This window comes from Haliaeetus albicilla, chromosome 19, assembly GCF_947461875.1.
Source record: "Haliaeetus albicilla chromosome 19, bHalAlb1.1, whole genome shotgun sequence".
NCBI lineage: Eukaryota > Metazoa > Chordata > Aves > Accipitriformes > Accipitridae > Haliaeetus > Haliaeetus albicilla.
This window is the reverse complement of record NC_091501.1, coordinates 21,389,437-21,417,256: the sequence shown is the minus strand read 5'-3', so window position 1 is coordinate 21,417,256 and position 27,820 is coordinate 21,389,437. Positions and strand designations below refer to the sequence as shown.

Sequence of the window (27,820 nt, the reverse complement as noted above, 5' to 3'; positions counted from 1 at the left end):
GGTAGCTGGGTATGTCACCCCCCAAGACAAAATATTACATCTTCCCAGCTTTGGCTTGCTCCTTTGGCTCCCTGAATCCCCCTTTCCTACCCTGCAATGAATATAGTGGGGCATAGAGGGAATAGAGCCGTGTCTGGGTCTGAGGGCCCTCATTAGCACAGGCTGCTATAGCTCTGCATTCTCACTCCATGTAATGCTCAGCCCTTTCTTCCTCACTCTAATTTTGAGACACCCTGTCTCTGCCTTCCACCAGAGCCTTCCAGCTGCCTCCCTGGCTGAAAAAGAGCCCCCCATCCTAGCTCTACACACCTAGCCAGTTCCTCTTTCTAGCTGGATATATGCTCCCCACTGACTACCATCCTCCTTCCCATCTTTGATTGTTTACATTCCCTCTCTCCCACCCAAGACCCATCACTTCCTGATGCCACTGTCCGGGTCACACAGGGACTTGCTGCCTACCTCAACTACAGACAGCACCGTAGTCAGCCAAGGCTCGCTCCTCTGCAAAAGGAAATGAGGAACTCAATTACACACATGTGAATGCACACAGTGAAGAGCACACATCTTTTCCCAGCCAGAGAACTAGGAACACAGCTCCCTACCCCAGAGTAGGAGGCAATCTGCAACCCACCTGGCTGGTAGTAATCGTAGACTTTGATGGTGGCCAGTTTCAGGTTCTTCATCGGAATGACTTGTTCCAGTTGCAGAATAAAAGTCTGAGATTCATCGTTGAGCTTGTAGAGGTGGAAAGAAATTAGCAAGGAAGGGGAGAAAGAAGTCATAGCATCTTCATCTTCCCTAGCTTGAATGTTTTCCTGCACTAAATCTCTCTAATCCGTTAGAGATTCTGGATTTTAGAAATAGAGTATGTGTGAGGAATAGTAAATGCTAACCCAATGACAGTGAAATTGGGGAAGCTTCCTCTGCCCACAGTTCTACCAGTGCTCTTTCCCCATGCCTAGCCCAGCCTTGGGATTCTCACACAGCTCCTTGTCCTCTGGCCTCTTGCTCTCTCCGTACCAAATCAAATGCTTTTGTTCCCACTTACCTTCTCCAGATAAATGTAGACCACACTAGCTTTCACTTCTATTTTCTTAACAATGGTTCTGCGCTCCAGCTGGGATAGGAAACAGTAACACAAGGAAATTTGTGAGCACTTTCCTTAGGGCTTCCTGACCTGAGAGACCCCATGTTGCATTGAAGGGATGGTGTGGAGCTGGACTTTGTGTGGAACTGTGCCTTTCTCACGCATAAGGATTTTAGTGGTTATATCTTTTGTAGTCCCTCCTGGACATCGCTCGTGAGCATCTCGGGGATGAACTATGCTGTCCCTGCTCAGTTAGAGGAATCTCCCACTCTGGGGACAAAAGGCCATGCAGATAGTACATAGGACTGATGCATTGGTCAGCAAATAGGTGCAAGCACCAGTAAAGATTCTTGTTATCTCATCTCACTGACTGCTAGACTGCTCTTAAAGACCTGCCTGGGGGCTGTGCAAATAGCTCATCTTTCAGTTTGATGGCTTAATTGGAAAAAAAAAAATCTTTTTGGCTAGAACTAGAATGTCTCTAAGAAATCTAGTCTTAGAATTTCTAGGAAACAAATCCTGGTGTTTAGCACACCCAGAAGCACATTTTATTCCTGACCCAAGGCAGAATAGTGTCAGTGGGAGAAGCTGAACTACCTCTGACCTCCTGTAGCCAACCTCTGTAGGCCATGTATGGAAACGAGAGGTTTTGGTTCAATTACAACAGCAAAGAGCCCCTGCTAATTTAGTTACCTCATGGCCTGAAATGAACAGTTCCCAACAGAAGCAAGCAGGTGGGACCCATTCACCACAGCTCCTTTTGTTTTTTCTTCCAAAGTCCTTACCAACATCCTGGATCCGGGAGCCAGGACAAATCCGGACAGCAGGGAGACCTCCACAATCACCATGTTGGATGTGACTCTGCTCCCGATGTAGCTGAAGAAGCAGAAACGGTCAGAGGGTCTGACTCTGTGAGAATAGTGCCCTCCCAGCCCCCCTTCCCTCCACCACCATACCCTGTGTGCAGGACCCTGAGCCACGTAACCCACCCGGGACCAGGGACACGGCAGCCACTGCTCCCTCTCACAGGAGGTAGCCAGCACCTTCTTTCCCCACTCCTTCCACCTACCAAATTCACCCTCTGTCTTCTCCACCCCAAGTGCCAGGTCCCTCCATTGCAGCCCTGAGGCTTTCCCAGCTGCTATCCCCAAGCACAGCGTGTCTTGCTGGAGGAGGACACAACCCTCGGAGTCACCTGGTGAGGATGTGGACGGCGAGGACACGTGCGTTGGCTTGGCTACAGTTGATCAACTCCGTGTTGACACGCAGAGTGAAGGTTACAGCAGCCCGCGGGGGAGGCTCGTGGTACCTCAGCACTGTCTGCAGGGCGAGGGCCAGGAGGAGAAAAGACAGGCCAGACATGATCTCATGCAGGGAGAAGAGGTAGAGTCCTCCACCTCCCCTCTCTCCCACGCTTGTCCCACCACCTCACCTGAGCGAAGACACAGCTGCTGCCGTGGACCTGCACCAGGAGCTGCCCCGAGACCTCCGTCAATGCTGCCTGCTGCACCAGCAGCCGCTTCTGGCGGTTGACTTGGAAAGCCTTCCCAAAACCCCTCTGGGACTTCACCCTCACAAGTGCCTGGCCTGATGTGCTGAACGTCCTTGTTGCGTATTTTGCTAAGGCTTGCAAGGCAACGACTGTGTCCTAGAAAGGGAGAGACAGCCACCCCCTCTGAAAGCATCAGCTCTACTGAAGCCAACTTGGAGCAGGAAGACCTCAAGAGGACTTGCCCTGCCAACCTTGGGCGCAAAAGTATATCAATCCACAGGGAGCTACTTGTTACCTGGGTGGAGGCAAAGCCCCCATAGGCGTTCTGCTGCCGGGTCAGCCATGCTACAATACCGGCTGCAGTTGTCATGTCACCTGCATGCACCCGTGGTTTAGAGAGGTACGCCAGGAGCACGTAGGCTGTCAACTCTATGTCCACTGACTGAGTATCAGGCCAGAAGTCTGTGGAAGCTGGAGAGCTTGGCTTGGGGCTCCAGTGGATTTGTCCTCCTGCAGAAGGAAAAGGAGCATGCAGGCTGCCTGGAGAGCACATAAGTGGGGGTTCACAGGAAACAAGACCTGGAGTGCTTTCAGGGCTCCTTCCGCTAATTCCCTGTACTCAGGCCAGGATCGCTTTCTTCAGTTTATTCTCCAGGGCTTCATGTGGTCTTAGCTCACAGATTCCTACCTCCTCCCTCAAGAGGATCTTGAAATCCTCCAGGCTGAGGAAGCTTTTTCTGATGAGTCACCCTCACAGCTTGTGAAATAACTTATTGTATTTTCAGTCACACAGTACAGTTGCTGCACAAATACAAGGAATATGTACAAATACATATGTCATTTTAAGCACTCTAGCTGGGCATATATTAATCCAGATCCCAGCAGGTGAACGAGAAGCGTTACCCCAACCAGCAGTCAGCACCTGATTTGATGGCCTGTTCCTCCAGTATGTACAGCAGCTCCTGGGTCGTTTCATAGTCCCCAGCCAGGGCAAAGGCATAGGCCAGCACAGCTTCTGTGTAGATGTTGGTGATGTTGTGAACCGCCTGCTGCAGGCAGCGGAGAGTAGCCTGCATCAGCTTGCCCTGCATTGGGAGGAGAGACACATGCCAAACTCTGACAGGGGCAAAACAGGGGGGCAGGGGAGCTCATTCCAGGGATCCAGACTATGTCTTCCTGATGTAGCTCCAGAGAAATGCATTAAATTACACACTCTTTGAGAAAGCAGGCAGTGCAGCCCCATTGTGCACTGGGAGCCGTAGCCACCAAACGCCATTGCACCGTGCCAGTTTTGTAGCGCTGCCTCTTTTGAGGAATGACTTCATAGTTTGGCCAAACATTGGCTGCCTCCCAGCAGCTCCCTACCTGTTCCTGGCCTGGAGAATGCCAGCATTACAGAGCTGACATATCCCCATAGCAGTGCCCAGGCATGGGAGCATACCAGAGAGGAGGGAGCAGGAGCATGCTTACCTTCAGCGGCTGACCCAGCTCCAGCAGTGCTGCAGCCACATATGCCCCCAGGGAGATTTCATCATCCACGCCGCCCTGTGAAGGGAATGCACCTTTCACTAAGTGGTGTTTGGAGGAGGCAGGCAGTGACTCCCCAGAAGGAAAAGCATTCCTTTCACGTTCCCTGCCCCATACCCTCTTCTCTTTAAGGCTGGTTGCATGGGTTGTGGGAGTGACTTTCCAGGATCCTTTGGGACCCCACAATCTTTTGCTGTCACAATATCTGTCCAGCCATTCCCCAGCTGTGATGCCTGGCTTGGCCCTCATTTACCTTTAGGGAGGAGTGAAAGAGGCTCCCTTTGGTGGCAAAGCAGCCACTGGGGAGCTGGTTTTGCTCTAGCCAGCGTAGGGCATCTTGGACATTCTTGTCGTCTACATAGATGTATTTTCTGGCTTGGCTGAAACTCTTGACCACAAAAGCTGTCAGCCTAGGAAGAGGATGAGTTGTGAGAGAAAGAGGAACACAAAAAAGGCAACAAGAAAGCCAAAGACCTCCTGGTGCTTGTCCCTGAAGTTAACACTGACATAGTGGGGTGCCAAAAAGCAGTAATTTTCATGCAGAAAGGCAAGCTAAAAGTGGAAATGGTCCACAGGACCCAAGTGGCTCCTGTCCTTCAGCCTGGCTCCACAAATGTACTACTCGTACTACTGCTCTACCCAGTCATTTCCCATGGGAAAAACCTCTTACCCCTTCTACTTTTACCCATTGCACTTCATCTCCCCCAAATACCTAGAGACAATCTTAAATCCCCCCATTTTCTTCCTTCCTTTCTGCATTTCTCCCAGACCAGACACCACAGAGTCAAGCTGGGCCAATGCAGGTCTTTCAAACTCTCCCAAGCAACACCTTCCCTGGGAAATGATCTTTTATTGCTCTTCCCTGATCTACCTCCAGTCAGTATGTACCACTCTTGGCTGCCAGGACACAACCGGCAGTACCTGATGTTGTCTGTGGGGCAAGAGTAGGGCCACAGAGACAAAAAGGGACCTCCCACCCCCTGGGACAACATCTTTGTTGTTCCACTTTCCCAGAAACTCTGCTGCCCTGCCTTGCTGCTTTTTCAAGTGGCTCAAGTTCCTCAGTCTGTCTCCCTGCCAGAGAGCTCCTGGGGTCTCCATCCAAAAGAAGGAACACACATTCTATCAGCTTTCGCAGGCACATTAGCTGCTCTGGCCCAGACAGAAAAATCAGGAGCGAGGGATATTTGCAGTGCTTACCAAGTGTTCCCTTCCCCATCCTGCTGCCCAAAGACACTGTAGGACCCATCTCTGTGCCTATAAAGAAGCTGCATCTGGTACCCTGGGGAGATGGGAACAGTGATTAATACAGCACAGCAATACGGAGGGGCTAACATTGGCAGAGTGAGTGCAAGGGCAAGAGCTATTGGTAGGCTGAACACAGGGGAAGGCAGAGGAGCAAGGTGGGTCTGTTGTACTTGCCGTTGCGCAGGAATCCTGTTGCCCTCTCCTTGATCTCAGGGGTCAGCTGCCTCGTCTTCTCCAGGTACTGCAGCACATAGACAATGGGGGCAAACAGCACCATGTTCTGCTCCCCACAGCCGTGGGGCATCTGCACCAGGTGGTCCAGGTTCTGCAGTGCCATGCCCATGAGGTCACCTACACAAGGGTGTAAGAAACAAAGCACGTGTAAGCATGATTTGAGGTGCTTCTCAGCCAGGCAGTGGATAATAATGCTTTATCTCAGCACAGGAGGAAAACACTAGAGAGAGGAGAAAACAGGAATAAACAACAGAGTGCAGGATGGAGAGTGGTGACTGTTTTGCCTCTTCCCAGCCTGGCATCATGATGCAGGGTGATCACACTGTGGAGTCCCTCAGGAATTTTCCCTTACCAGCTTTTGTGGTCTGAAGGGTTCCAACCTTAACAAGTACTATCTGTAAAAGTCTGCAGGTTGCTCACTGTGTGCCATACAGACAGACAAATATAAAAGCACTTAGGGAAAGGTTGAGAGGTTTCTGGTCTTTAGCCAGGCCTCTTCTACCTGGCCATATGTCAAGCATCAAAATGTCAGTAAGCCAGCAGGAGTGCTAGTCAGATGGTGTGAAGGCGTCCATATGTCCTCCAGCCGGCCAGAAAAGCTTTGTATTCAGTTTCTTCCTTTGGGGCTCTGTTGCATAATAGCCATGGCTAATTAGGCCAGGCCTGGCTTCATACCAATTCTGGCACGGGGGCAAATGAGCCCAGTGCAAAGAAGTGTACTGAATGGTAGGTGTGTCTGGTCCCAGTAGCCCCTCCAAAGTGTTCTTTTGCAACTTAGTAATGCTGAGAAGGATTTCTTCTCTCCAGGAGCTTCTGTTATAGCAGCGAAACTTAACATGGAGACAAGATGGTTATGAGCTTCGCTGATTGTATCTACACAGAGTTAGCCAAGGTCTCAAAGTCCCAGTAAAAATAATGGCCTAGACTCTCTGCTCCAAAGTCCTAGCTAGAAAAATAAGGATTATTCTCCTCTGCAGATTACTTTTCCCATGAAAGCCTAAGCACTAATCCAAAAATCTGAAAGCCTGGTGTTGACAAACCTTGCAGAGAATAGAAACACAGCATCCTCTCTTTTGAGCAGCTTCACGTCAAACAGATCCCCTGACACCATCACCAAGTTAAGCCTTGCTCACCTGTAACAGCAGTCAGTGAGCCCACAACAGAAGTCACTTGCCTGAGAGAGAAATGGAAGCCCTGGCAGATCCCTTTACTATGTTGTCAGGGAGGCGAAGGGACACAGGTTCTTCAGCCATGTTTCCTGGTAATGACAGGATAAAGGTATAGCATGAAAAATCAAGCCAAATGCATCTAACCAGAGGGACAAGACTGGCACAGATAAATGGGACACTGCCTACGTCCCGCTCACACAGACTGCTCCCTACATCTGTCCCAGTCATCGCACCAAGCTCCACTGCCTGGAAACTTTTCAGATTAGAAGAGACCTGAGAGCTGCTGGCCAGGCTGAGAGCTCACCAAGCTTCACAACTCAATTCACTACACTTCACAAGCTTCACAAGAATCACGGTTGGTCATGGCTCAGCAGAGGGACATCCTGGAGAGACTTGCAGTGCTGCAGGGACAGGGTGGGAGGGCTGGAGCAGCTCTCACTGGAGACTATCAAGCCCCAGGAATGCCTTGGGGGCTGCAGTGTAGGAAGGATTTTTGCCACCTATGCTCAGTGGCAAATTCAGTAGGACAGCACATGGGGAAGTAATGTTTCTTGTTCTTTCCCGTCTAATAGGATGGGAAATTTCCTGTGTGAAAAATCATTTGAAAACATTGTCTCATCAGACCTCCCACAGTTTAGTCCTACTCTCAGGTCTAGTTATTTCAGGCTGCAGAACCCACTCAGGCCGTCCGCGTACCTCCTCTTGGGCACAGAAGGGAGCTGTAAGACTTCTCCACTAACACACCTTCTGGCTGCCAGGGCAGGAACGTGAACATGGAACAGGAGAAACAAGAATACACACAAAATTCCCAAACAGCAACAAAATTTCAGACCAAGTTCAGGTCTGAATTCAGTGGTTGGTCCCCAGGCTGTCAGGTACTCCATCCTCCTCACCTTTGGCAGGTCTGCACTGAAGCTCCCTGCTTCACTGCTCAAGAAAGCAAGACCAAGCCTGAGGGACCGGGCTCTCTGGTCAGTGAGCACGTACAAAAGCTCACGTACAATGGGTGATTGAGCAGGGAAAGGTACAGGGTGAAACACAGACTTGGTGTATGAATGCGGCTCAAGAAAGAGTACTGCAAGAAGGGAATAGGCTTGGCTAGGTCCTGAGGGGAACAAAGCAAACTGAGCCACGGCCTTGCTATGCTAATGTTGGCCAAAAAATGAGGAGAGAAAACCATTTAGCCCAGCTCAGCCTCCCTTCCCCCAGGGACAGGGATACTCAGAGAGAGAAGTGAGCCTGCTCTCATACTGACCTGGACCAGCAAGCGTTTGACCAGCGTACGCCTCCGCCTCATGGTAGCTGGCAAGGGCTTCCTGCCCCCACACCGTGACGTGGTGTCCAGTACCTCTATCCTCACTGTGATATTCAGAGTCCCTAGCAAATAAATTGAACAGAGCCTGTTTCTTACATCTGTGGCCAAATGGAGTCAAATTGCTTTAACTGATAGCGGTCTGAGGTGCTTTGGGTGGCTGGTCTTCATAGCCTCAGTGGTTTGGCCAGTAAAGGTGACCCAGCCAGTACTGATGGCTTGTTCAGACACCCTAAACATGAGGGTACTAGGTAATGCCTCACCAACACCAGCTTCATTGCGCTACATATGACTAACAACAGAAGGTCCAGCAGCCCCTTGGACCCCAGTGTCCCCTTCCCATTGCATATGAAGCACAGCACCAGCAATACAAGGTTCCCCCACCCACATCCATGCAGCCCCTTCCTCCCCAGCTGGTCCCACAGCCCTCTCTTCAAGAGTTCTCCATGCCACCCATTCAGTTCTTGCCCTCCCTGATGAGCCTGTCTAAAAAGAGAGAAAGCGAGCAGGCACAATGGATTGTCCAAGCATGAACCACTAAGAACAAACTTCGGGATCCAGAGGAGGCAAAGCTCTGCAAGCTTCTCTAGACCTCCCACTCCCTCTCACTTCAGATTCAGGATTCCCCATCACCGCTCCCATTTTTGCTGCTGTACCCAGCTGGACTGCTGTCACATTCCACATGAAATTCTTGGACTCCTCTGCACACAGACACTCCTTGTCCCTGCAGGTCCGGCATGGCTCCACCTGGTAGTCTGGGGATTTAGCCAGGGCCACATGGATCTGAGGGAATGACAGATGCAGGTGAGCGACTGGGCAACTCAGGAGAGATGTCTCGGCACAACACACTCTAAAACTGGAGGGCACAGTAGGTCTGTCCCACGCAGTGTTACCTGTGGCACAGGCACACACCTGTATGCACTGCTGCAGGTAGTTGAAGACAGTAGCTTTCAGCAGGAAGGTCTCACCTCGGATGACAGAATATGGCAGCATCACATCCACAAAGAAGGGCTGGACCGTTCTGAGGCTCGTGGTCGGGGCAAGGCCAAATCCCCTCCCCGCCAAGCAGAACATCTTGACTTTCCACTCTGTGGCAGCAGCAGGTGCTGTGACCAGGACATTCCTGCTGCCATTGGAGCTGAGAGAAAGACAGCACTTGCGTGAGGAAATTAATCCCATTCTGCTGCAATGGGAAGGCTGAGGGCCCTGAGTGAGGGAGGTTACGCAGGTCCTCATGCTTGGATCAAACTCTGCTATATTACCAATGACCTCTGCTCCAGTGGCTCACAGCAAGGCAGCTCTCAGCAATTTGTTCCCTAAAGCCATGAGCCCTGCTTAAATGCCATCAGTAATGGCTTTATACTCTTCTCCTGAGCAAGATACTGCCCGGGCATTCCAGCTCTCTACATTCAGTCAAGAGCATGATGTCAGTCAACAGCATGATGTTCTGGAAAGTAGCAGCAACATATCCTCCTGACTGCTCATTCATCAGTCTTAACCTAAGCACTGTGGCAACAAGGGCTACAAATCTAGCTGGTGCACCCATCAAATTGAGAAGTTAGTAGAGTGTACCCCAATGTGTAAAGAGAGGATACTTGGTGGTTTGGTCTTGAAGTGTAGTGCTCTTCTCTAAACCTGTGTAGACTTCAATTCTGCACCTCAAAGTCTATTAGTCCTTCAGTTTGACGCACTACAGATGCAGGGAAGAGCCACAAAATTCGCATGCAGACATCTCTTTACACCTATGGCTGGACTTTTGCACAAATGCAAGTCAGCCAAGACTCAGTAACATAGGGATGATCCTTCTGTCCATTTGTAAAGTTTGGCATCACTTACCCAACAGAGAACAGATTCCAGATCCAAGTTTCAGGGAAATAGTGGTGAAGTTTTCCATGGGTTGTAAATTGGGGTTGTTCCTTAGCGATTCTTTGGTCTTCTGTAGAAGGTCCCCCTGAAAGAAAGAACAAGGAGTCCTACCAGAGTGGGAGAGGTGAACCCTGCCAATGATAGACAGCCTAGCACTGGGGCAAGAGGCAAAGCAAGCAATAAGAGAGATGTGGAAAGAGTCTGGCAGAAGGGAGTGGACTGATTTGGTAGGAAAGGGAAAATAGGAAGGGAAAACAGAGTGGTAACAGGAGAACCAGCTTGCAGTGGGCGGGATGCAAGTTTTCCAAGACCTGGTTTTAGACAAAGCCCCTTGGTGACCTGACCCAGAGTTGGTGCTAAAGAGACTAGGGACCTTCATAGAGCCAGGGTAGTCACTGGGAAACAAATCCTGGCCCATGCTTGGGTTTGTCTGTGCCAGGAAAGGGAATGCCATCCTTTAGTGTCAGGGAGCATCCAGGTAGCGACATATTCAGAGCCCTTTTTATAGGGACCGGGTCGTTCCTGCTGACGCTGGTGGACCAGGTAGCTAGGCTGTGGCAGCAGCACCCGTTACTCTTCAGAGAGCTAATATCTACCACCAGCAAACCCCAGAGATCCGAGGGCTCTTCCATCTGGGTGACCTCATGTCCCAGGTAGACTGAAAGTGCCGCTCACCCACAGTTGGCTTCCTATCTGCCCGATGAAAGCACTGAGGCTTCTTAATTACGAGGTTTGAGAAGATTTTCAGCCCCATGTTCTGTTAGGAAAAGAAGGAGGGCAGGGGAGGCAGAAAAGCATCTGTGAGTGGGGAAGAGCAGCCACTGCTCTTCAAAATGACCCTGAAAACCATCAGGGCCAGTACAGCCTGGTGCCTGAGTGGCCCGGAGCAGCACTGGCCCAAGCAGACACAGTGCTGAGGGAGGCATGGCACAGCCTCCCTGATCCCCTCTTTCTCAGGAGATTACTACACCACCACCTCTCTTAGGGGGACACTGGGATGTCTTCCTCCTCTCAACGCATTTCCAGTGGCAAGGGCACAGAGGAGAGGTGTCAGTGTCCTGCCCCATCCCCTCATGCATGCTGGAGGGAACAGCTGGATGAAATCTGCCCTCTGAAGTCATGCAGAGGTGTGATGGGGAGCACACACCCCACTCAGCACGTGGGGCTGTGGCATGGGCCTGTCCACAAACACAAGAGATGTCCCTGTGCTGTGAAAGAGCCTCCTAGGGTGTGTGTCTCTTGCTAAATAAAAGAGGACAGGGTCTGATCCCCAGGTCCAAGGCCAAATGGCACTGCCTCTCTTGTGTCCATGCTGGCTAGTCCTTTCTAGAGGAGATCTGCCTTAAAGACAAAAGAACTGCCTGGGAACAGCAGGCTAACAACTAAGCCATATCAATGACCTGTGGTCTAATGCTTGGCATCACTCCCTATCTCTTTTTTCTTTAATACCGTAGACAAACAGCACACAGCCCAGGACCTCATTCCCAAGCCCAAAAAGCTAGGTTTTGCCTCTCCATGATCTCATCATCTTGCTTTCTGCATCTGTGGAGGGGAATACAGGTGTTCATACTCATAATGGGATTGTACGTCTCTTGAGACAGCACAGCTAGGTCAGGACAGACAGCAGGGCTGTCTGGAGAAGGCAAGGAGAGAGATATCTCAAATGCTCATAATTCCAACAGCTCTAGGAAAAGTCATGAGGTGATTACCCGGAAGAGGTTAAAGATGTCAGGCTGAAAGGAATGTTGTGGTTTCCCTCGTAGCAGAGATGATGTGAACTGGGGCTGAACACAGTGATCTGAACGCTCTTCTACTTGGGCAGGGTATCCATGTCGGTAGGCAGCAGGGAACAAACCATAGACCTAGGGAAACTCACAGGCACAGAAGAATCGGGCAAGGAGCAGATACCTCCAGATGCTTCATTCCACCCTCCCCTAGCATACATATCTGTTCCTGCCCATCTCCCTAGGCAGACTCTGCTTTCCCCTCTACACAAAGACCTCCTCATCCATTAGCCTCCGGGTCCCCTTGCCTCAGTCCCTGCCTCCCCCAGTTCATCCATCACTCACGGTTTTTTGCTTGGTTGCACGGACACTCACCATTTGCCTTGTCAGCTCACTCTCTGGTCTCACAAAGAACATGTTTTCATCCACTGCTTGTACTGCACACAGGGACCCAGGGGCTGCCTGCAGTTGGAGCTGCACTGGTGACTCTGTGTGGGCTTCTTTAACTGGGAATCCTACCTTGACCTTGAGCAACACACCAGGAAAGGAAATATGAAAAAGAGAGAAAGAGGGGTGAGGAGGCTGACAGACAGGCAGCACAGACAGAAAGAGGGAGACCAGCTGGACTCTTCCCTGTCCAGCCATTGCTATGAACAGAAGTCACTGCTGAAGCTTTCCTGGTCCCTGGGCACAGTGCTGCAGACATCCCCTTCCTCTCTTCTCCCCGGTTCTCTCTTTGAAGGATCTGAGCGTGTCCTTCCCTCAGGCTTGCTGACTCCTGCTTGTCAGCTCTCCCCCAGCTGCAGGAGTGAGTCTCACCTGGTTTTCAAAGCACAAGGCAACATCAAAACGGGTGCTGTCAGCTGTTACCCCTCCACTGGGGAAGATGGTGTACACCACTAAGGAAGGTGATGGGGTGAAGTCAGCAGTGAAGGTCAAAGGGATGGAGAAGGAGCCCTTCAACACTGAGGAAGGAAAGGCAAAGTGTTTTCACCACAGCCCCACCGAGATGTCCTTCTGCCCTCCTTTCTTCTTATTTATAATCCCACAATGCCAAACCAATTTCTGCTGCTTCTCTGTCTGCCCCCTCCCTCCATTCTCTGACCCCATGTGCTCCATCTTCCCACAGGTTCTCCCAGTCTCTCTTCCCATCATTGTTTCCCTTGTTCTTTTCTGCCTCTTCCAGCTGGCACAATTGCTTCCTCAGCCTCCCTCTGTCCTGTTCACTGAGTGCCCAGGACCTATAGCTTCAGGGAATTTGGGAAACTCTGGCAACTCTCACTGTCAGACCTGGAAACCCACCAGGCACAACTGTTTCCCATTGTCCAGCTGCTGCAGACTTACTGTTCAGCTTCCCGACCTGGACAATCCTCTGGCCCCTGACAACAATTCCAGCCTTCCCAGTGACCTGTGGGAGGAGGGACACGGAATGAGCAGACTGTTGTGTGACACCGGGGCACAGTCACACTCACCATGTGCATCTTGCCTCCTAAGCAACCTCAGAAATAAACTGTGGGTCCAATCCAACCCTACACCTCGGGTCCTGCATATTTGCAGACATCACAGTGTAGGAGGAGAAGCTTTAACACATGAGATTCTGGTCTGGTCTGTCCAGTTACGACCATGGATGACTAGTGCATTCACTGGAGATAAGTGGGAGACAGCTAAGGCACTTCCCCTCTAGTAGGCAGCTCTCCCAACAGGACCAAAAGCCATTTATTTCCACTGAGCAGCTGTTTGATAAGCAGAGTGAAAAAGTGATTCCCCCATCCAGTTTTAAAGGGAGATGAGTTTGACAGCAGACTCTGCACAAGACGTTTACCGCTGCAGCCTTGGCAGAGGCTAAGGAGTGATGGGCTGCAAAGGTAGAAGCCTCCTCCCATCCATGGAGGTGACTGGGAACCCAATACCAGGATCACACTGTGGCCAGGCTGAGCTCTACCAGGTGCAGTGTTCACCCAGTTCTCCAAGTTTTTCCTGTCATCCCTGCAGGGATGATCTAAATTACACCCTCAACATTTCACTGGGGTCTGGTCCCATCAGTGCAGCCTTTCCCCCCAGGTTCTCTACTACCCTTACTTACATAATATGCAAAACCTATACGGCTGGTGTCTTCTCCCAGGTCATCCCGACTGAGCGTGAAGGTCACCTGGACGTTCTGCTTCAGCCCACAAGGCAGTGTTTCTGTGAGTGGGTGTATGTCCAGGAAGCTCTTGGTTGTGACATGGAAGGGCTGCAGGTGATGGTAAGCGTTCGCGTAACTGAAGTCAGGTTTCCCAGATGTGTGTGTGAGATCCTCCAGTGTGAACCTTCCCTGAGAGGGGACCAGTGACACATAGAAATCATGAGTTTCATGCTCCAGTGCTTTGTTAGGATGTCATCAGCCTGGTTTGGGAAAGGTTGTTGCTTGGTGCCTTCCTGCTGGCTCTGCACAGGCAGAGCTGTGTGGGGACCCCAGGCCTGGGCTGGCAGGGGGGCTGCAGGGCAGGAGTGGGGAGCACTAGCAGAACTCAAGGATTCTAACTTTCCTGTATGCAGAGGTGGGATTTACCTCCAAAGATACTGATGAGCTGTTCCAGGCAGTTGTGTCCAGGTTGAATGATGCTATTCCACTGTCATCTGTGATGTATGTTTTGATAAACCGACGCCTCATGAACCTTATCACAAGATAAACTTTTCTGTTTTTCATACCATTTCCATAGTGATCCTGAAGCTTAATCTGGTGACAACAGAGTGAGGCAGAAAAGCCAAAGTCAGATATTTCTTCCAGTGTCATACCCAAAGCCTTCCTCCCTCTGACAAATATAGAGCCTCCTGTGCAGGTGGCCTTAACTTCAGTCTGGCCCCAAGACGACAGACCTATAAAAGTCCCTCATCTGTAAAGCTAAGCTGAGAGTGATTAAAACCTGTCTGCTCCAAAAGGTATGTGTGGCTAGAGCATGAGGGGCTCATGTCCTAGCCAACAGCTGAGACATCCTTGCATCCCCTGCTGAGACATCACGTATTGCTCTCAGCAGAAGCTGGAGGTGTAAACACATCAGGGAATCTGAAATGCAGAAACTGGGGCCGCACTGTCAAGTAATGTGACATACTGCAAGGTAAAGCACTCTGTCTGAGGAACAGAAAATGGTTTGAGTCAGCAAAATTTACCAGACACTAAATTCCTTGGCAAATGATGGGGAGGGAAGAGGCAAGGGGAAAAAATCACCTTCCCCCTGTACGGTACTCCAGGGATGTAATATGCACTTGGTGTCTCAAACACTGCCCTTGCAGCTGTCCTGAAGATGAGGATCTGGCTGGAGGTGTTGATCTGCACCCCTGTTGGAAGGCAGAGTGCGAGGGAAGCAGGATCAGTATCAGAGGTGACGACCGTGCCCTACTTTAATCTCGCTTTGTTATTCCCAGCCCCTCTAAGCAGAGTGTCTCAAACTTCCTTCCCGACACCAGCCCCGTTCAAGGTTTGGAGGCTGCTCTTTAAGGTGTCTCCAAGCCCCTTTGTGCCCTCACGGACCACGCTCCCAGCCTACCTCATCCGCCTGCTGCTGGCAGAGTGGCTCTGCATGGACACAGCCAGTTCATGGGGCAGGACCGCTCTCCGTGTCCTGTGATGGTCCCAGCACCAGGCGGAGGAGAGGGGGAGGTGAGCCCACTCTGACCCTCACATCCCCACGATGGTCCCCCTCGCCCTTGCACCTTCTCTGCCGAGCCCCCGGGTACCTGTGCCCATCTCCAGGAGAGAGGCTTCTGCATAGAGCTTGCCATCCTCCTCGCTGGGAGCCAGGCTGAAGACTGACGTGCTCACAGAAGGGGTGAAGCACCCCTTGCTCATGGTCTGCAGTAGGAAGTGGTAGATGTTATTTGGGGCTGGGGAGAAGGGAAGGAGTCAGAAGTACAAGGTATTAATCAGTCGTAACTGTGGACTGCAGTAATGATGACTGCAGTAATGACTGACTATGATAATGCAGACTCATATATGGGTAGATATGGTTCACATTTTAAATTCTGTGTTTTCTATTTTTATATGCATGAATATGCGTAATTCGTATTGTAGAAATACATAACAAAACACGCATCACAGTTTTATCATAGTTACCACGTTGGCAAATTTCCAGTTTTAATAGAAAACTGAAGACTGCACTAACTGGATCACAGAGCGAATATATGAGTATTTTAATAGATCTAGGTAGAACTGCAGAATCAGATGAAAATTCAAAGTAATGAATTCCAGAGCTGGAAGATTACAACTAACTTAACAAGTCATAATGACAAATCATAAAGCATGAAAAGTTTTCAACCATATATGTACAAGGGAAGAGCCCAGCTATGAAATACTTTGTTAGGAATGGAAAGATGTAATAAAGAAAATATAAAAATACGCAATATATAAATATGTAAAAAGAGAAAATAAAGTATAAAAGCCACTGTGTGATTTGGCTATGGAATTAACCATATCTCCACCACACGTTAGTGTCCTTGTGCAGCTCCAGGATAGTTTCACCTTAACATGGTAATTTTGCACGTGAGAAAGTTCTATTAATTGCTGTTTCTTACACTGTATCAATTTCTGGCAAGTTATACTTCTTTCCAGAAAAGAACAGAACTCTAAATCTTTCTGTGTAATTCCTCTTTTCTAGTCCCTATAATTAATAAGCAAAGTTACAAAGAAGAACTTCTGTGGGTAAAGGTCTCTCAGTTGGTCTGAGCAACAATAACTGCATTAATTGAATAAAAACAATTACTTATTAGTCTACATATACATTACAGAGGTTGGCAAACCTTCCCTACATACCAGTTCATTCTGTTCACTCAGCCCTTGACCCTTCATCCTGTGCAGTGCTCCTTCACTACCCGTGCATCTTCCAGGATTTTACTCACCGGACCGCTGTATTCCCTACAGGTGTCCTTGCTGGCATTTTGAGGATGCCTCCTTGCCTTCTGGCACAAAGTCACCCGCATGGTCCCTTGCACTGCTTTCCCATAGCTGTACCTGCAGGAAGAACACCAGAAGAGCTGCCGAGCAGAGGCATTGCGTGTTTTGCTGAGCATATTGCCCCGTAGAGGTGGCCTTTCTGATGAAGGTCTTAATGCAGCTGGTAAGCAGGCAGGCAGACATGAAAATACAGCACATGTGTACTTGGGCAGTGCAATAGCACAGTCCTGCATTCAAAAGAGGCAGAAACAAAGCACAGACAGGAAAGGACCCTCTCTCTGAAGCTCTCCCACGTCTGGGTGTTTGCTGTCTTGGAATTGCAGGTAGACACAGAGAGCTGACCTGAGCTGATGGGTCCACGCAGCACAGAGCAGCATCCAGTGGACATATTAGCTCAGGTGTGAAAGCAGCAGAAACCTGGGTCCCTGCAGACAGCAGCAGCAAGTGCATGGTATGGCAGTAACCGAGCTACAGAGTGATCTCAGACCTGCCTCACTACGGGCGTACCTCGTCATCTGGACTCTTGTTTCCATCATCAGACCTGCTCTGCTGTTTTTTGCAAGGTACAGCAGAAGTGTGTCCTTGTCAGTGCAGACGTTTCCCCTGCCTGCCTTGCTGCCTTTCCCTGCTTTGACTCCTCGCTGGCTTTCCCTGCAGAGCAATGCTCCCGACACTATCAGTAACAGGAAGACATCTATAACCCATCCTGGGGATGCAGAGTGCTGTACTGTTTTCTACTAGAGCTTCATATGGTCTAATTTTAAATGTCCCAATTAATGAGAAATTACGTCAGACCAGCAGCAAAGAGACACCAAAAGTCTCCAGACAACCCAGCCCCAAATACAAATGAGCTCACCCCCTTTATCTCTTTACAAAGTGCTTTCCGGATCATTCCCCTTCCTCCTTTGTGCTTATGCCATCTGAGTTCATGCCTTCCTTCACATCCTCATCTGCTCCGTTTTTGCTAATGACTACATAACTAGAGAAACCCACCTGCTGGTTCTAAGAAGGTACTAAGTTCAGCAGCATGTAAGTGAGAAGGAACAGCACAATTTTCTAAAGAAACATCAGTTCCTGCTCTTTTACTTCAGCAGGACTTCAGTCCTGTATCAGATACGTGTTTTTCCCCACATAAGGTCTTTCAAGGCTGGACACACACAGCTTCCAGAGCAAGGTATCACCTGCCTAGGACAAGTCTCCCTATAGCTGGATGGTGTCTCCCATGTGTGGCTCATGTACCTCTTCCCCCAGGAAGAAGCCATCAGTTTGACTCTTGCACTATTTGGGATTCTTCAAAAAGAATGACTGTTTGGCCCTTCTTGAGCCACTTCTTCTTGATGTATTCAAGAGATAGAAGACGTACAGAAGGAGAGACACTGTTTTGACGAGCTCTTTCCTTTTCCCTGAACATCCTCCTTACCTGCCACACACACGCAGTGGGAAAGTTTTTTCTGAAGCATAAATCTGAGCTGGTCCCTCAAAGAAAACACCAAACTTTTGCAACACTGGAAGAAAAAATACAGTGTTATGCCATCAAAGGCATCAGACTACCTAGACATGGGGTCACAAAAGGGAAGAGTGAGTTCATGTAAGGCTGGAGTCCCATGAAGGAATACGTTCATGAGTTAAAGCGAGGACTAATTAAAACCAGGGAAACCAAAGAAAGAACCCCCTTTTTTCCCCCACTATATGAGCAGTCTCACAGAAGTCTTTAGTGTATTCTCACTCTGTGCCAGCCTAGTTGTTAGCACGTGCCTTCTCCAGGAATCTCCAGCACAATCTCTTTTGTGTTCATTTCTGATATCGCCCACTCTATAGATCTGTGTTTAATCCTAGCTCTCAGACAGTAAATCTTAGTTTACAATGTTTGGCTAGATACTGTTATACGACAGAAACAAGCAACTTTTTCCATCCCATTCTTTGTTCTCCATACTCCATCTTACCAGGTTCCTCCACCTTAAAGGTACTGGACGCTTTTGGATTCACCACACTGATGGTGTAAGTCCCCAGAGAGAGTTCGGCAGCTAACTGGAAAGAGAGATCTGCAATGCCCTGTTTTGGTCTCACATCCAGCCACTGGCCAATGCGGTTTTGGTTTGGGTCCTGCAGTCCGAGGGAAGGAAAGAAGAGGCAGTCATCAGCAACACCTGCTATCCTCTACCCACAGCCCACTGGATTCAAAGGCATTTCAGAGATTTCGGAGGCTTTCACAGGTTCCTGCTGTTTGTTCCCCAGATGGTGCTGAAGTGACCTACGTGCTGGAGCACCAAGAGAGGTGACCCCAACCCACCCAGTGTTACTCTACGCTGTACTGCCATTGAAAAAGAAAGTAGGGAAGGTCCTGATATTTAGATTCTCCAGTCTTACATAAAGATGAACCATAACAGTTAGCCAAAGCCTGGCTGGCATTCCTGAATGTAGAAATGGATGGAAGCTGAACCATTTGGATCATCAGTGCTTGTTAACGAGATGCATGGGGACAGACTATGTGCGTGCATGTGTATACACAGACCCTAAGAAAAGTAACTTGACTCAGGAAGACAGCAGTCTGAGTATACTGAAGTACCTTTCCTCATGACACCTGAGGAGTCTGAAACACCCACCTGGACTTCCACCACGGAGTACTGCAAAGCAAACAGACAGCAATGTCAGAAACTGGCATGACATAGCAACCTGCATATAAACTTATCTTACCCACCCAGCCTGTGTGCTGCGACAACAGCACCAGTCCCAAGCATTACAATGCAAGGAGCTTGATCCTACCAAAACCAGGAGAATGGCTTTGAAATAGTAAGGAAAATATGTAACATTAAAATCTGTGCTATTCTTTGGATTTGCTTTTTGATCCCTGAATTTTTAAGATGCACTTTGATAGATACTCTAAAACTGTGAAAGCTAGAATTTACTATTAAAAAAATGGAGAAAAGTGGAGAGAGTCACAAACACCATCATCCCAAGTTCACAAATATTAAAATGCATCAGTTTTGTAACATAAGTCCCAAGAATTAGCAAAACTGCATCACTTATAGGAAGAATACACCCCACATCATTGTCCTGTAAAATCCCTGGCCTAGGAGATAAGGCTTGGAGATATGAATTACTGCTGACTGCAGCTGACAGTAACAGGGAGGGACAGAGAAGGACATACTTCAGCCCTCCTAGGCCTATTAATTCTCTGTTTGTTCTTATATCACTGCAGCTATCAGCCCGGAGGCAGTAGTGGTGAAGGACATGTGATTTGGGAGCACAAGGCATAAGGAGGCAGGAGCAGGGGCTTGGGAGAGTAACTGGTCTGTAAACAGAAGGCCACATATAATTCACATTATTCATCATTCTAAGCTTTCATGCAAGTTATCATACGCAGCTCTGTTTTCACTGAAACAAAAAAAAAGTGCAGGTTAACTATTTTCATAACTTGAATCTAATGTCAATGTGAAAACAAAACATGCTGGTGAATTGCACCTCTGTTATCTCCAACCCATCTAATTTACGAACTATACATTGTAGCTTTAATGCTGCAGTGCACTCAAGCTGCATAATAGCTTTGGTTAAACATGACCTCGTGAATTTTCATCACAGCATTCTTAACAGTTAAAATGCTAATTTACCTATATTCACACACAGACATCAAACATGTATGATCAAATATCTTCATGAGACAATTGTAGGCATGGAAGTAAATGTATTGTTTACTCTATTATCTAACTAATATAAGAGACATGACTTCTCTGTTGGGAGGAGAAAGAAGTGCATGATCGTAGGCCCTCACCAACAGCCTGAAAAGAGAGGAAATGAAGTCAGCAATAAAGAAGCCAGAAGAATCCCTCCCTTTATTTCAGCCTAGAGGGATTTGATCCAACTCTCTGCTCACGTGTGCCCTTCAGTATTTGTCTGTCATGGCATAAATTCCCGTTGGCTCTCATTAAATTGCCTGAGGACAGAAGAGTGTGAAATAGCTATAGCTGCTGGCTGCAGGTATAATTGCTTACCGTAGAAAGATGCTAGTCTTGCAGTTTCCTGGCTAGCACATATGCAAGTCTCTGGCAACTTCTCACTCCCTTGACATGGGGAGAATAAGCTGCTGCCAGCAGCAAGTCAGCATAATTTGGTTATACCTTTTTCTCTCTTTTCTTTTTTTTTTTTACGATCAATTCATGTGTAACCTTTCCCTTATCAATTACTTTTTCTTAAGATTTTGCAGATGCGTCACAGCTTGCTTCAGACCCTCCTGCCACCCTTAGGTGCAACACACTCCACAAAGCGCTGAGATTTCCAGAGCTGTGGGAGGGGAGCTTCGGGTCTGGCCGAGTCTGTACACAACTTGTCTGGTAACTGTGCCCATGGCCAGCAGCCCACGGATGTCCCCAGAAGCCCTGCCTCGGTTTTGGGTTTTTTGGGGGGGTGGGCAGGGGGGCCAGGTGCATGCAGCTCCTGGGCTGCCCTGTACAAACTCAGCTAGCAGGGAGCACTGGCACACTCCCCAAATACCAGCAGCAGTGCCGATCCTCCCACCGGCCAGCAGCCGTCCTGCGAGAGTGACAGCAGAGCCGTTGGCAAACAGGCATTGCTGCTCCAATTTAGTTTAGTAGAGGGCTGGTGTTGGCCGCCCTGGGTGCTGCGACATTGGGACTGCCTCAGCCTCCACGGCGTGGGGTTTGCAGAGAAGGCAGAACTGACAGAGGGAGCCCGGATACGTGCTCGCCTCCACTGAGATGGGCTTTACCTTGCTGTTAACGGGAGCAAAATCTTCGGTCAACGTCACGATCCGGAATTTCACTGAAGGGATAAAACAAAGAAGAGCACATTATAGAGACTGAGTGTGTTCAGGACCAGACTGGCCCCGCACTTGCCTTACCCTGAAATCACAGCTCCCCACATAGCCCTAGCAGCAGCCCCCTGTCCGCCCTGCAGCCCCCCTTACCCCTTGCTCAGCCCTCCTCTCTGCCTCTTCCCCCCAAACACATGGCAGCAGCACAGCAGCCAGCCTCACAATTTTATGGTCTTTCCCACAGGCTACACTTGGAGTTACCCTTTGTTTCCTCATCTGCAGCATGAGCAGACCAGTCCTACCTGGCCCTGGCCAAGAAGACCACATTCAGGTCTGCTCCCTCTTCCAAGCCAGCTCTGCTCCTACAGCATGTGAGACCAACCCTTCCAGTTCCCTCCTGCCCCTAAAACATGGTGTACGGATACATCAATCCAGAAGGCAGCAGATAGCTTCCCCCTTCGTCCCTGTGGAGGCTGCGTGGCACAAAAAACTCGGCATACCACTCACAGGAGACTGGGAACAAAGTCCAGGCAGGTCAAGGCAGGGGAACGGTTGGGGTGCTCCATGCAATGCTCACCTGTTTGTCCTGGGTTATAGACGGGTTTATCCGTCTGGATGAAGGTGCCTGTGCCAGCCCTGCGGATCAGGACTTGCTTCTCTTCATTTGCACTGAAGTAGTGGCCGTTGGAGATGCGCAGGTGGACAGTGCCCACCTCCTGGCTGCCTGCAGGTTGGGGGACCTAGGACACAAAAGAGGAGCCACCAGATTAGCAGGCAGTAGGAGAGGACAAGATGGCTTCAGAGCAGCGCTCTCCTTGCTCCTGCTGCACTGCGAGGCCAGCCTTTTCTCCGTCTTACTCCACAGGCCAGCACAGGGTGTCCATGGAAGCACAGGGGACAACACTTTTGCACTTGGGACAGATCTTCGATGAGAGGAAAAGGGAGCCTGTTCTAGCACAGAAATTGTGTCTGCCCCTTCACAGGGCCACTGTGAGAGCCTGCATGGAGCGAGATGGAGAAAAGTTAACCCAAGGGAAGAAAAGGTCTATGTTGATGAGAAAACTGTTTCCTAGAGCGTGCGGGTCACAGAGGCTGAAATCCACTCTTATTCATCAGTGCAAACCAAGAAAATAAGGTTCATGAGTTTGGCAGATGAGAAAGACTTGTGCTGAGCTTGTGTGTACACCCTCCCATGTCTTTCCTAGTTCTCCAGCACATTTTCCAGCCCTTAAAGAGAAGCTTGGAGGGAAGCAGACATGACGGGAGGCTGTCTGAGATGGAAGGTCTGGCTCTTCCTGCATCATGATTCACAAACACTACCCTGTGACAGTGCTTCCTTCTCAGAGGAGAGAATGAGCTGCCCAGGTACCATTTGGGTGCCTCTAAGTGCCTCGATCCTCCCCAGTCCTTTGGTGGTGGACTGGGGTCCACCACCTGGTGGTGGTCCCAGGCCACCACTTCCCTCGGCGTGCCACCAGGATGGATTGTGAGATAACCGGCAGGAACGGTATCATGCAGACAGACAAAGGCAGGGAGCAAAGACACCAGGCTCCCACTAAACACTCTCCCTGACTTTCCACGCACTCCTTTCCATGCCCTTTCTCCTCCTGTCATCCTCATTCTCTATTTCTCTAGTGAAGAGAGTTGAGCCAAAAAAACACACTGGGAGCTGCCAGCTAGAGGTCCCTGCCAGGAACGATCCTGACCTGAAATTTGGAGCACTCAAAGATCCAGTTGTTCCGGATGACCTTGCGGTAGAGGCTGACGTTGCCAGATGGATGCACAAGAGTTAAGGCCACACGAATAGGCTTCTCCACCCCACGGAGGTCCAAGCACACTCTCTGAGAAGAGGGGTAGGGTAGTGCAGCTGGAACGATGATCAGATACCTCCTGCAGTGGGGAAACAAGACGTCACATCCTGGGAGTAGTCTCACCCACTCTTGGCAGTCTATGGTCTGAGGAAGCAGGAGGGCTTACCACCTCTCTGGGGGCAGGAGATGCTGCTCTGCTGGAGTGATGAGGGACAGATTAACAACGAGAGCGTGAACCTCTCATAGGGGTAATGGAAGGTATATAGTAAATTTAAGATAAATACAAGAGACATGCTTTCAGGTGTCCTCAGGTCACACTGGTGTGTACATGGTTTTGGAGGATGATACAGTAGAGCAGAGAAATATATATAGTAGAGACCATCTCTGCTTCCGCAAAGGGAACCATTCTTAGGTGTTCCCAGTACACATAGAAAATGCAACAGTCCAGCCCCTTGACAGAAAAGGATTCACCCTTCTTGCTTTGAGACAGCTCCTCAACTACCTCAGCAGCAGACTGGTTCCTGCTTAACCATCCCCAGCCCTGTAGCTCTTTTCATTTGCCCTTCACTTTACACTACACCTTTCCTTTCAGCCTGCCTCAGACTGCAGTCCCTCTCTCTTCTTGCTCCCACCGCCAGTCCTCACCTAGTTCTTGTACTGCAGCAACATCCACGAGTGAGGTTCCCACCTTCAGGAGGACCCTAAGTTCATAACAAGGCTTGTGGTGTGCTGCATACCACCCCACGTCTATCCCTTCCAGGACATGACTCAGAGTGTCCCACACTCTCTCCCTGCTATCTTGGCCCCTCCCTCAGCATCACAGCTATCAATCACCAGATTTTTTAAATGGCACTTACGGTTGTGCCACTATCCCCAGGGTGTGGAACAGGCAGCTCAGGAGGAAAGTAGTCCACATTTTCATGGGAGACTCCCAGAGAGGTGGATTCCTCTGGAAGGCCGGTCACAGAGAAGGTAGGGTGCAGCTTCTCTCCTTCCAAGGTCTCCAGGCCACCTGCTGTTGTTGCCGTTTCTCCCAGGAAGCAGAGAAGAAGCCCCAAAGTTTCCTTCCTTCTGCCTCATTCCTGTGTTTATAGTGCTGCAGGCACAGGGTTGTACCATCCAGGATGTTCCCCAGCCAATCCAAGTCTTTTTGGACTCCAGCCTCTGTGCTCTCCTACTCCCCTGTGGATGGACCAGCATCATTCAGACAAATAAATGTGTTTTTTCTTTTGCTAAGCAACAGCCTGTTTCCTGTTCACTGCACTGACCCTGCTCCCTGTGCCAGTTGCAGCCCCAGTCCCATTGTTTTGCCTCCAGCTGGATTGTCCCACAACCCCTTGGCACGTGCACCCAGCTGGAGCTCACGGTGAACTCTTGTGGTCACACTGTCCCCAAGCTTTCTGAGTCTGTAAGCTCCCGAGGCAGGTCTCCACGTTGAACAGACCAGGCTTTGTACAAAATAGTGCTCTGCTCCTTCACAGAGTACTGCCTTACCCAGCAGGAGAGCGCAGAGAGCAGGCAGAGCTGGAGTCTTCACCTTATCTCTGCCTTACTGGTATTTTGGGCTGATGAGGAAATCTAACAGCTGCCGTTCAGCTATGTCACACAGTCCTCTGTGGTCCAGTTCAGGGCCAACTGAGACACTCACTCACCGGTAGAAAAGAGGGTTGAACATCAATCAGGCAGGTCAAAACCTGCATGGCTTGAGTCCTGTGCTGTTTTCTCTCGCTACCAAGAAGCTGTGGCTCTAGCCCTAGGTGATGGGAACACATGCTATCTAGTTTGGGAGCTTCTTTCCACATGCTAATTTTATATCTGTTAGTCTACTGATTATACTGAACTTCTCCCTGAGTATCTTACCATAATTGAAAAGAAAATCTGATTCTTGAAACTATTTATTCTTAAAATAAGGAAGTTCTTCTATTTTAGCATAATGGCCATTTCACATCAAAATGTACCACTAATTTATCCTCCAGTACAAAACTGAGCTCTTAAATACATAGAGCCTAGTAATATTTCCCTTTTCTTTATAAAAGACTAATGCATAACAAGGAAAGTAGGGTTTGGGGCTACACACACACACACACTAGGCAGATACAAATCCTCTCTCCTTTTTCTCCCCACCCCAGGCTTTGTTCAGCTCAGAGCTGCTGGTGCCAATGGCTGAGAAAAAGGTTTGAGTGCACCTGGATAAACAAGCAAACAGGAACTCGAGCAAGAACATGAATCACTCTCCGACACTAGGCTGCCCTTTGTTTCTTTCCATGGGTCTCAAAAAGTACAGGCAGTGCCTGCTGAACAATCCCAGCTGACATTTGTTTGTTCACAGTAGATCCACAGCGGTTCCTGGGGACAGCCACATCCCTCATAACAGCACAGGGGCTCACGATGGCAAAGGTATTGAGGGTCCCGGCTCCTGCTGACTCCAGCAGCCTTTCTGTGAGAGTGGATGCATAAATACCTCTGAAGTTCTGGACTTAGCACTGATTGAAAAACCTACATCCTGAGCAATCAACCCAATCCAACACCCAGACAATGAAGCAGAATGAAACAAGTGTTGGAGCAGCAAAAACCAAAGTCACGGGCTTGGTGCGCGTGATTCATCTGAGTCAGCCCCATCTCCATCTCCCATTACCAGTATGGTGACCAGCTGCTCGTGGCCAGGAGGCACTGGGGAAGCGAGCACCTCTTTGCAGGGCTCTGCACCCACTGGAACTTGTGGCAGGGCACACGGTACCTGTGCCGAGATCCTTCCCCAGCCCGCAGACCCATTGATCTCTTGGCCCAGAGACAGGCAAGATGCACACAAGGAGTTGAGGCTGGATTTGTGTCCCGGGAGCCAGGCAATCCTCGGTGCTCAAGCAGCGGAGCTGATCACAAGCTAGATTGAAGCACGTGCACCACCGAGATTCCAGGTTGGATGACCGCAACCCCTCAATTTTGTGAAGGATAAACAAACGAGTGTGATGTTTGACACCTCCTGCTCTAAGCAGAGAGGGGGAAGTTTAGGCCACAAAGAAATCAATGTGTTTTGTACAAGGGTTTTTTTCCCTGTCTTTAAATTCTCCTGGAAGACAGCCACCTCCCTCCAAATACTCTCTAGTAGCCAGACACCACAGGTACTACAGTTTAAGTTCAAGAAATAACATTTTGAAGGACCCAGAAGAGTTGTTAAGAAAGCAGGCATAAGAATTGCGATGGATATCGAGTAAAAAAATGTCACTAGTGCAATTTTTACACAGAGTGTGTGTACACATATGCATACGAGTGGGATTTTTTTTCTGTGTGGACTCCTGCAATACTGGGCTCATGCATGAGCTACCCCTCCTGCGGTCAGTAAGGAGTAGGTAGGATACGTGTGTGTGTGTGTATGACCACTACAGCAGTTACTTTCCCAATAAACCTCTATTCCATGGACTTTTATCAGACCTCTTGCCTGTGCTTTGCTAAGCACTGCAAAACAGATGGTAAGAACGTGGTGGCAGTGGCAGTGGTAAGTGGGGTCCCTCCCTCTCTGCAAGAACCCAAGCTCTAGCCAATGGTGCTCTCTAAGTACCAATACCAGGTACAGGCCTGACCAGCTCCAGTCCCGCTTTTTGCTATCAGCAAGGACAGCCATTCCCAGAGATAAAGGCAAGGGGGAGAGGAAACATTTGCAAAGAAAGCTGCAGTATCTGCAAAGTTGTTTTTTAAAAAGTTTCAGAGAAAGTAGTATTCTGGCAAAAATCCTGTTCTGCAGAGTTGGGCTCTGCATTGCTCACGGACTGCTGAGGAAATTGAATAAAGAGAAGGAAAAAGCACCTGTTTAAATAAAGGTGCAGGAGGGAGAAGGTGACACCTGGAACGAAGCCAACCTCAGCGCAGCCACTTCTGGCACTGCCCAGGGCACTGGTAACGTCTTAAGTGCTGTGCTGAATTTATGCATTCATTCTGGTCCTGTTAACCTGCACACAAAGCACGGAGCAGGCTTTCAGCAGCCTGCCATGCTGGCAGATCTCCTCGGTGCATTATGGAGAGTGCTCTTAACCAAAAGAACTCGCAATGCTTGTGTCTTTGCCTCACGGAGGGGACTTGCTGAGAACTCAGAGTTACTCTGGAACTTCAAAGTTGAAATTTAAACACACTTTCCAAATCCCTCCCTTTAAAGTACCACAAATCCCAGCCTTGCTGCAGGGTCTGGTCCAGAGAACTTTCAGGGCTGTAGCCAAATCCAGACCCTCACCGCCCCCCCCAGCCTTCCACTCCTAAGCCTGACTTTGGGCTTAGCCATCACACTCTCGCAGCCAGCTCTGGTGAGGGTCTGTGGAGACCTACCTGTCTATCCAGGGACGTAGCACTGCCAAGCTTGAAGATCCCAGATCACGAGATGGAGTTCCTTAAATCATGAGGTTTGATTTTAAAAAGCAGTGATAGACGTTGAATTTTGACATACGGTTTTGGTTGTTGAATTGCCCTTGCATCTCCTTGTTATGTGACAAAGATCCTGTTCACTCTCCAGTAGCTCATTAGGGGTGATGGTTCAAGCCTGGGGCACCATCCCTGCCTGACAACTCATGTTTGAATTGTCCTGTGTAAGATCCAGCTTTATAGGAGGTGCAGAAACTAAAATTACTCCCTTCCCAAAACCAGGACACTATGCTAGGAGGACAAAA

The 27,820-nt window shown here is 49.4% G+C and overlaps 1 protein-coding gene across 1 annotated transcript; it reads right to left on the bottom strand.

Annotated features, from left to right (window-relative positions):
• Positions 1-454: 454 nt before the first annotated feature.
• LOC104315721 (alpha-2-macroglobulin-like protein 1) lies at positions 455-24,212 on the bottom strand. Its single transcript, XM_069806745.1, has 35 exons — positions 24,026-24,212; positions 23,064-23,247; positions 21,935-22,097; positions 21,313-21,365; positions 19,193-19,213; positions 18,533-18,692; positions 18,010-18,094; positions 16,535-16,646; positions 15,377-15,491; positions 14,868-14,977; positions 14,211-14,378; positions 13,743-13,973; positions 13,004-13,067; positions 12,479-12,624; positions 12,035-12,184; positions 11,645-11,797; positions 10,611-10,692; positions 9,906-10,020; positions 8,982-9,207; positions 8,726-8,852; positions 8,013-8,134; positions 7,454-7,508; positions 6,763-6,846; positions 5,529-5,705; positions 5,307-5,388; positions 4,360-4,516; positions 4,050-4,124; positions 3,502-3,664; positions 2,875-3,089; positions 2,520-2,735; positions 2,283-2,407; positions 1,873-1,963; positions 1,049-1,117; positions 632-734; positions 455-501 (listed from the first exon to the last, which is right to left on the bottom strand). Exons 1-35 carry the CDS (start codon positions 24,088-24,090, stop codon positions 461-463), a joined length of 4,305 nt encoding a protein of 1,434 aa, XP_069662846.1. The 5' UTR covers positions 24,091-24,212; the 3' UTR covers positions 455-460.
• Positions 24,213-27,820: the final 3,608 nt, after the last annotated feature.

Bases quoted from the DNA above. Each gene is read 5' to 3' on its own strand.
- LOC104315721 (XM_069806745.1), bottom strand. From the start codon at position 24,090: ATGAAAATGTGGACTACTTTCCTCCTGAGCTGCCTGTTCCACACCCTG. The intron at 18,693-19,192 runs GTGGGTGTTTCA...CTCGGACTGCAG, and splicing joins ACTCCGTGGTGGAAGTCCAG to GACCCAAACCAAAACCGCAT. The intron at 3,665-4,049 runs GTAAGCATGCTC...CTCCCAATGCAG, and splicing joins AGCTGGGTCAGCCGCTGAAG to GGCAAGCTGATGCAGGCTAC.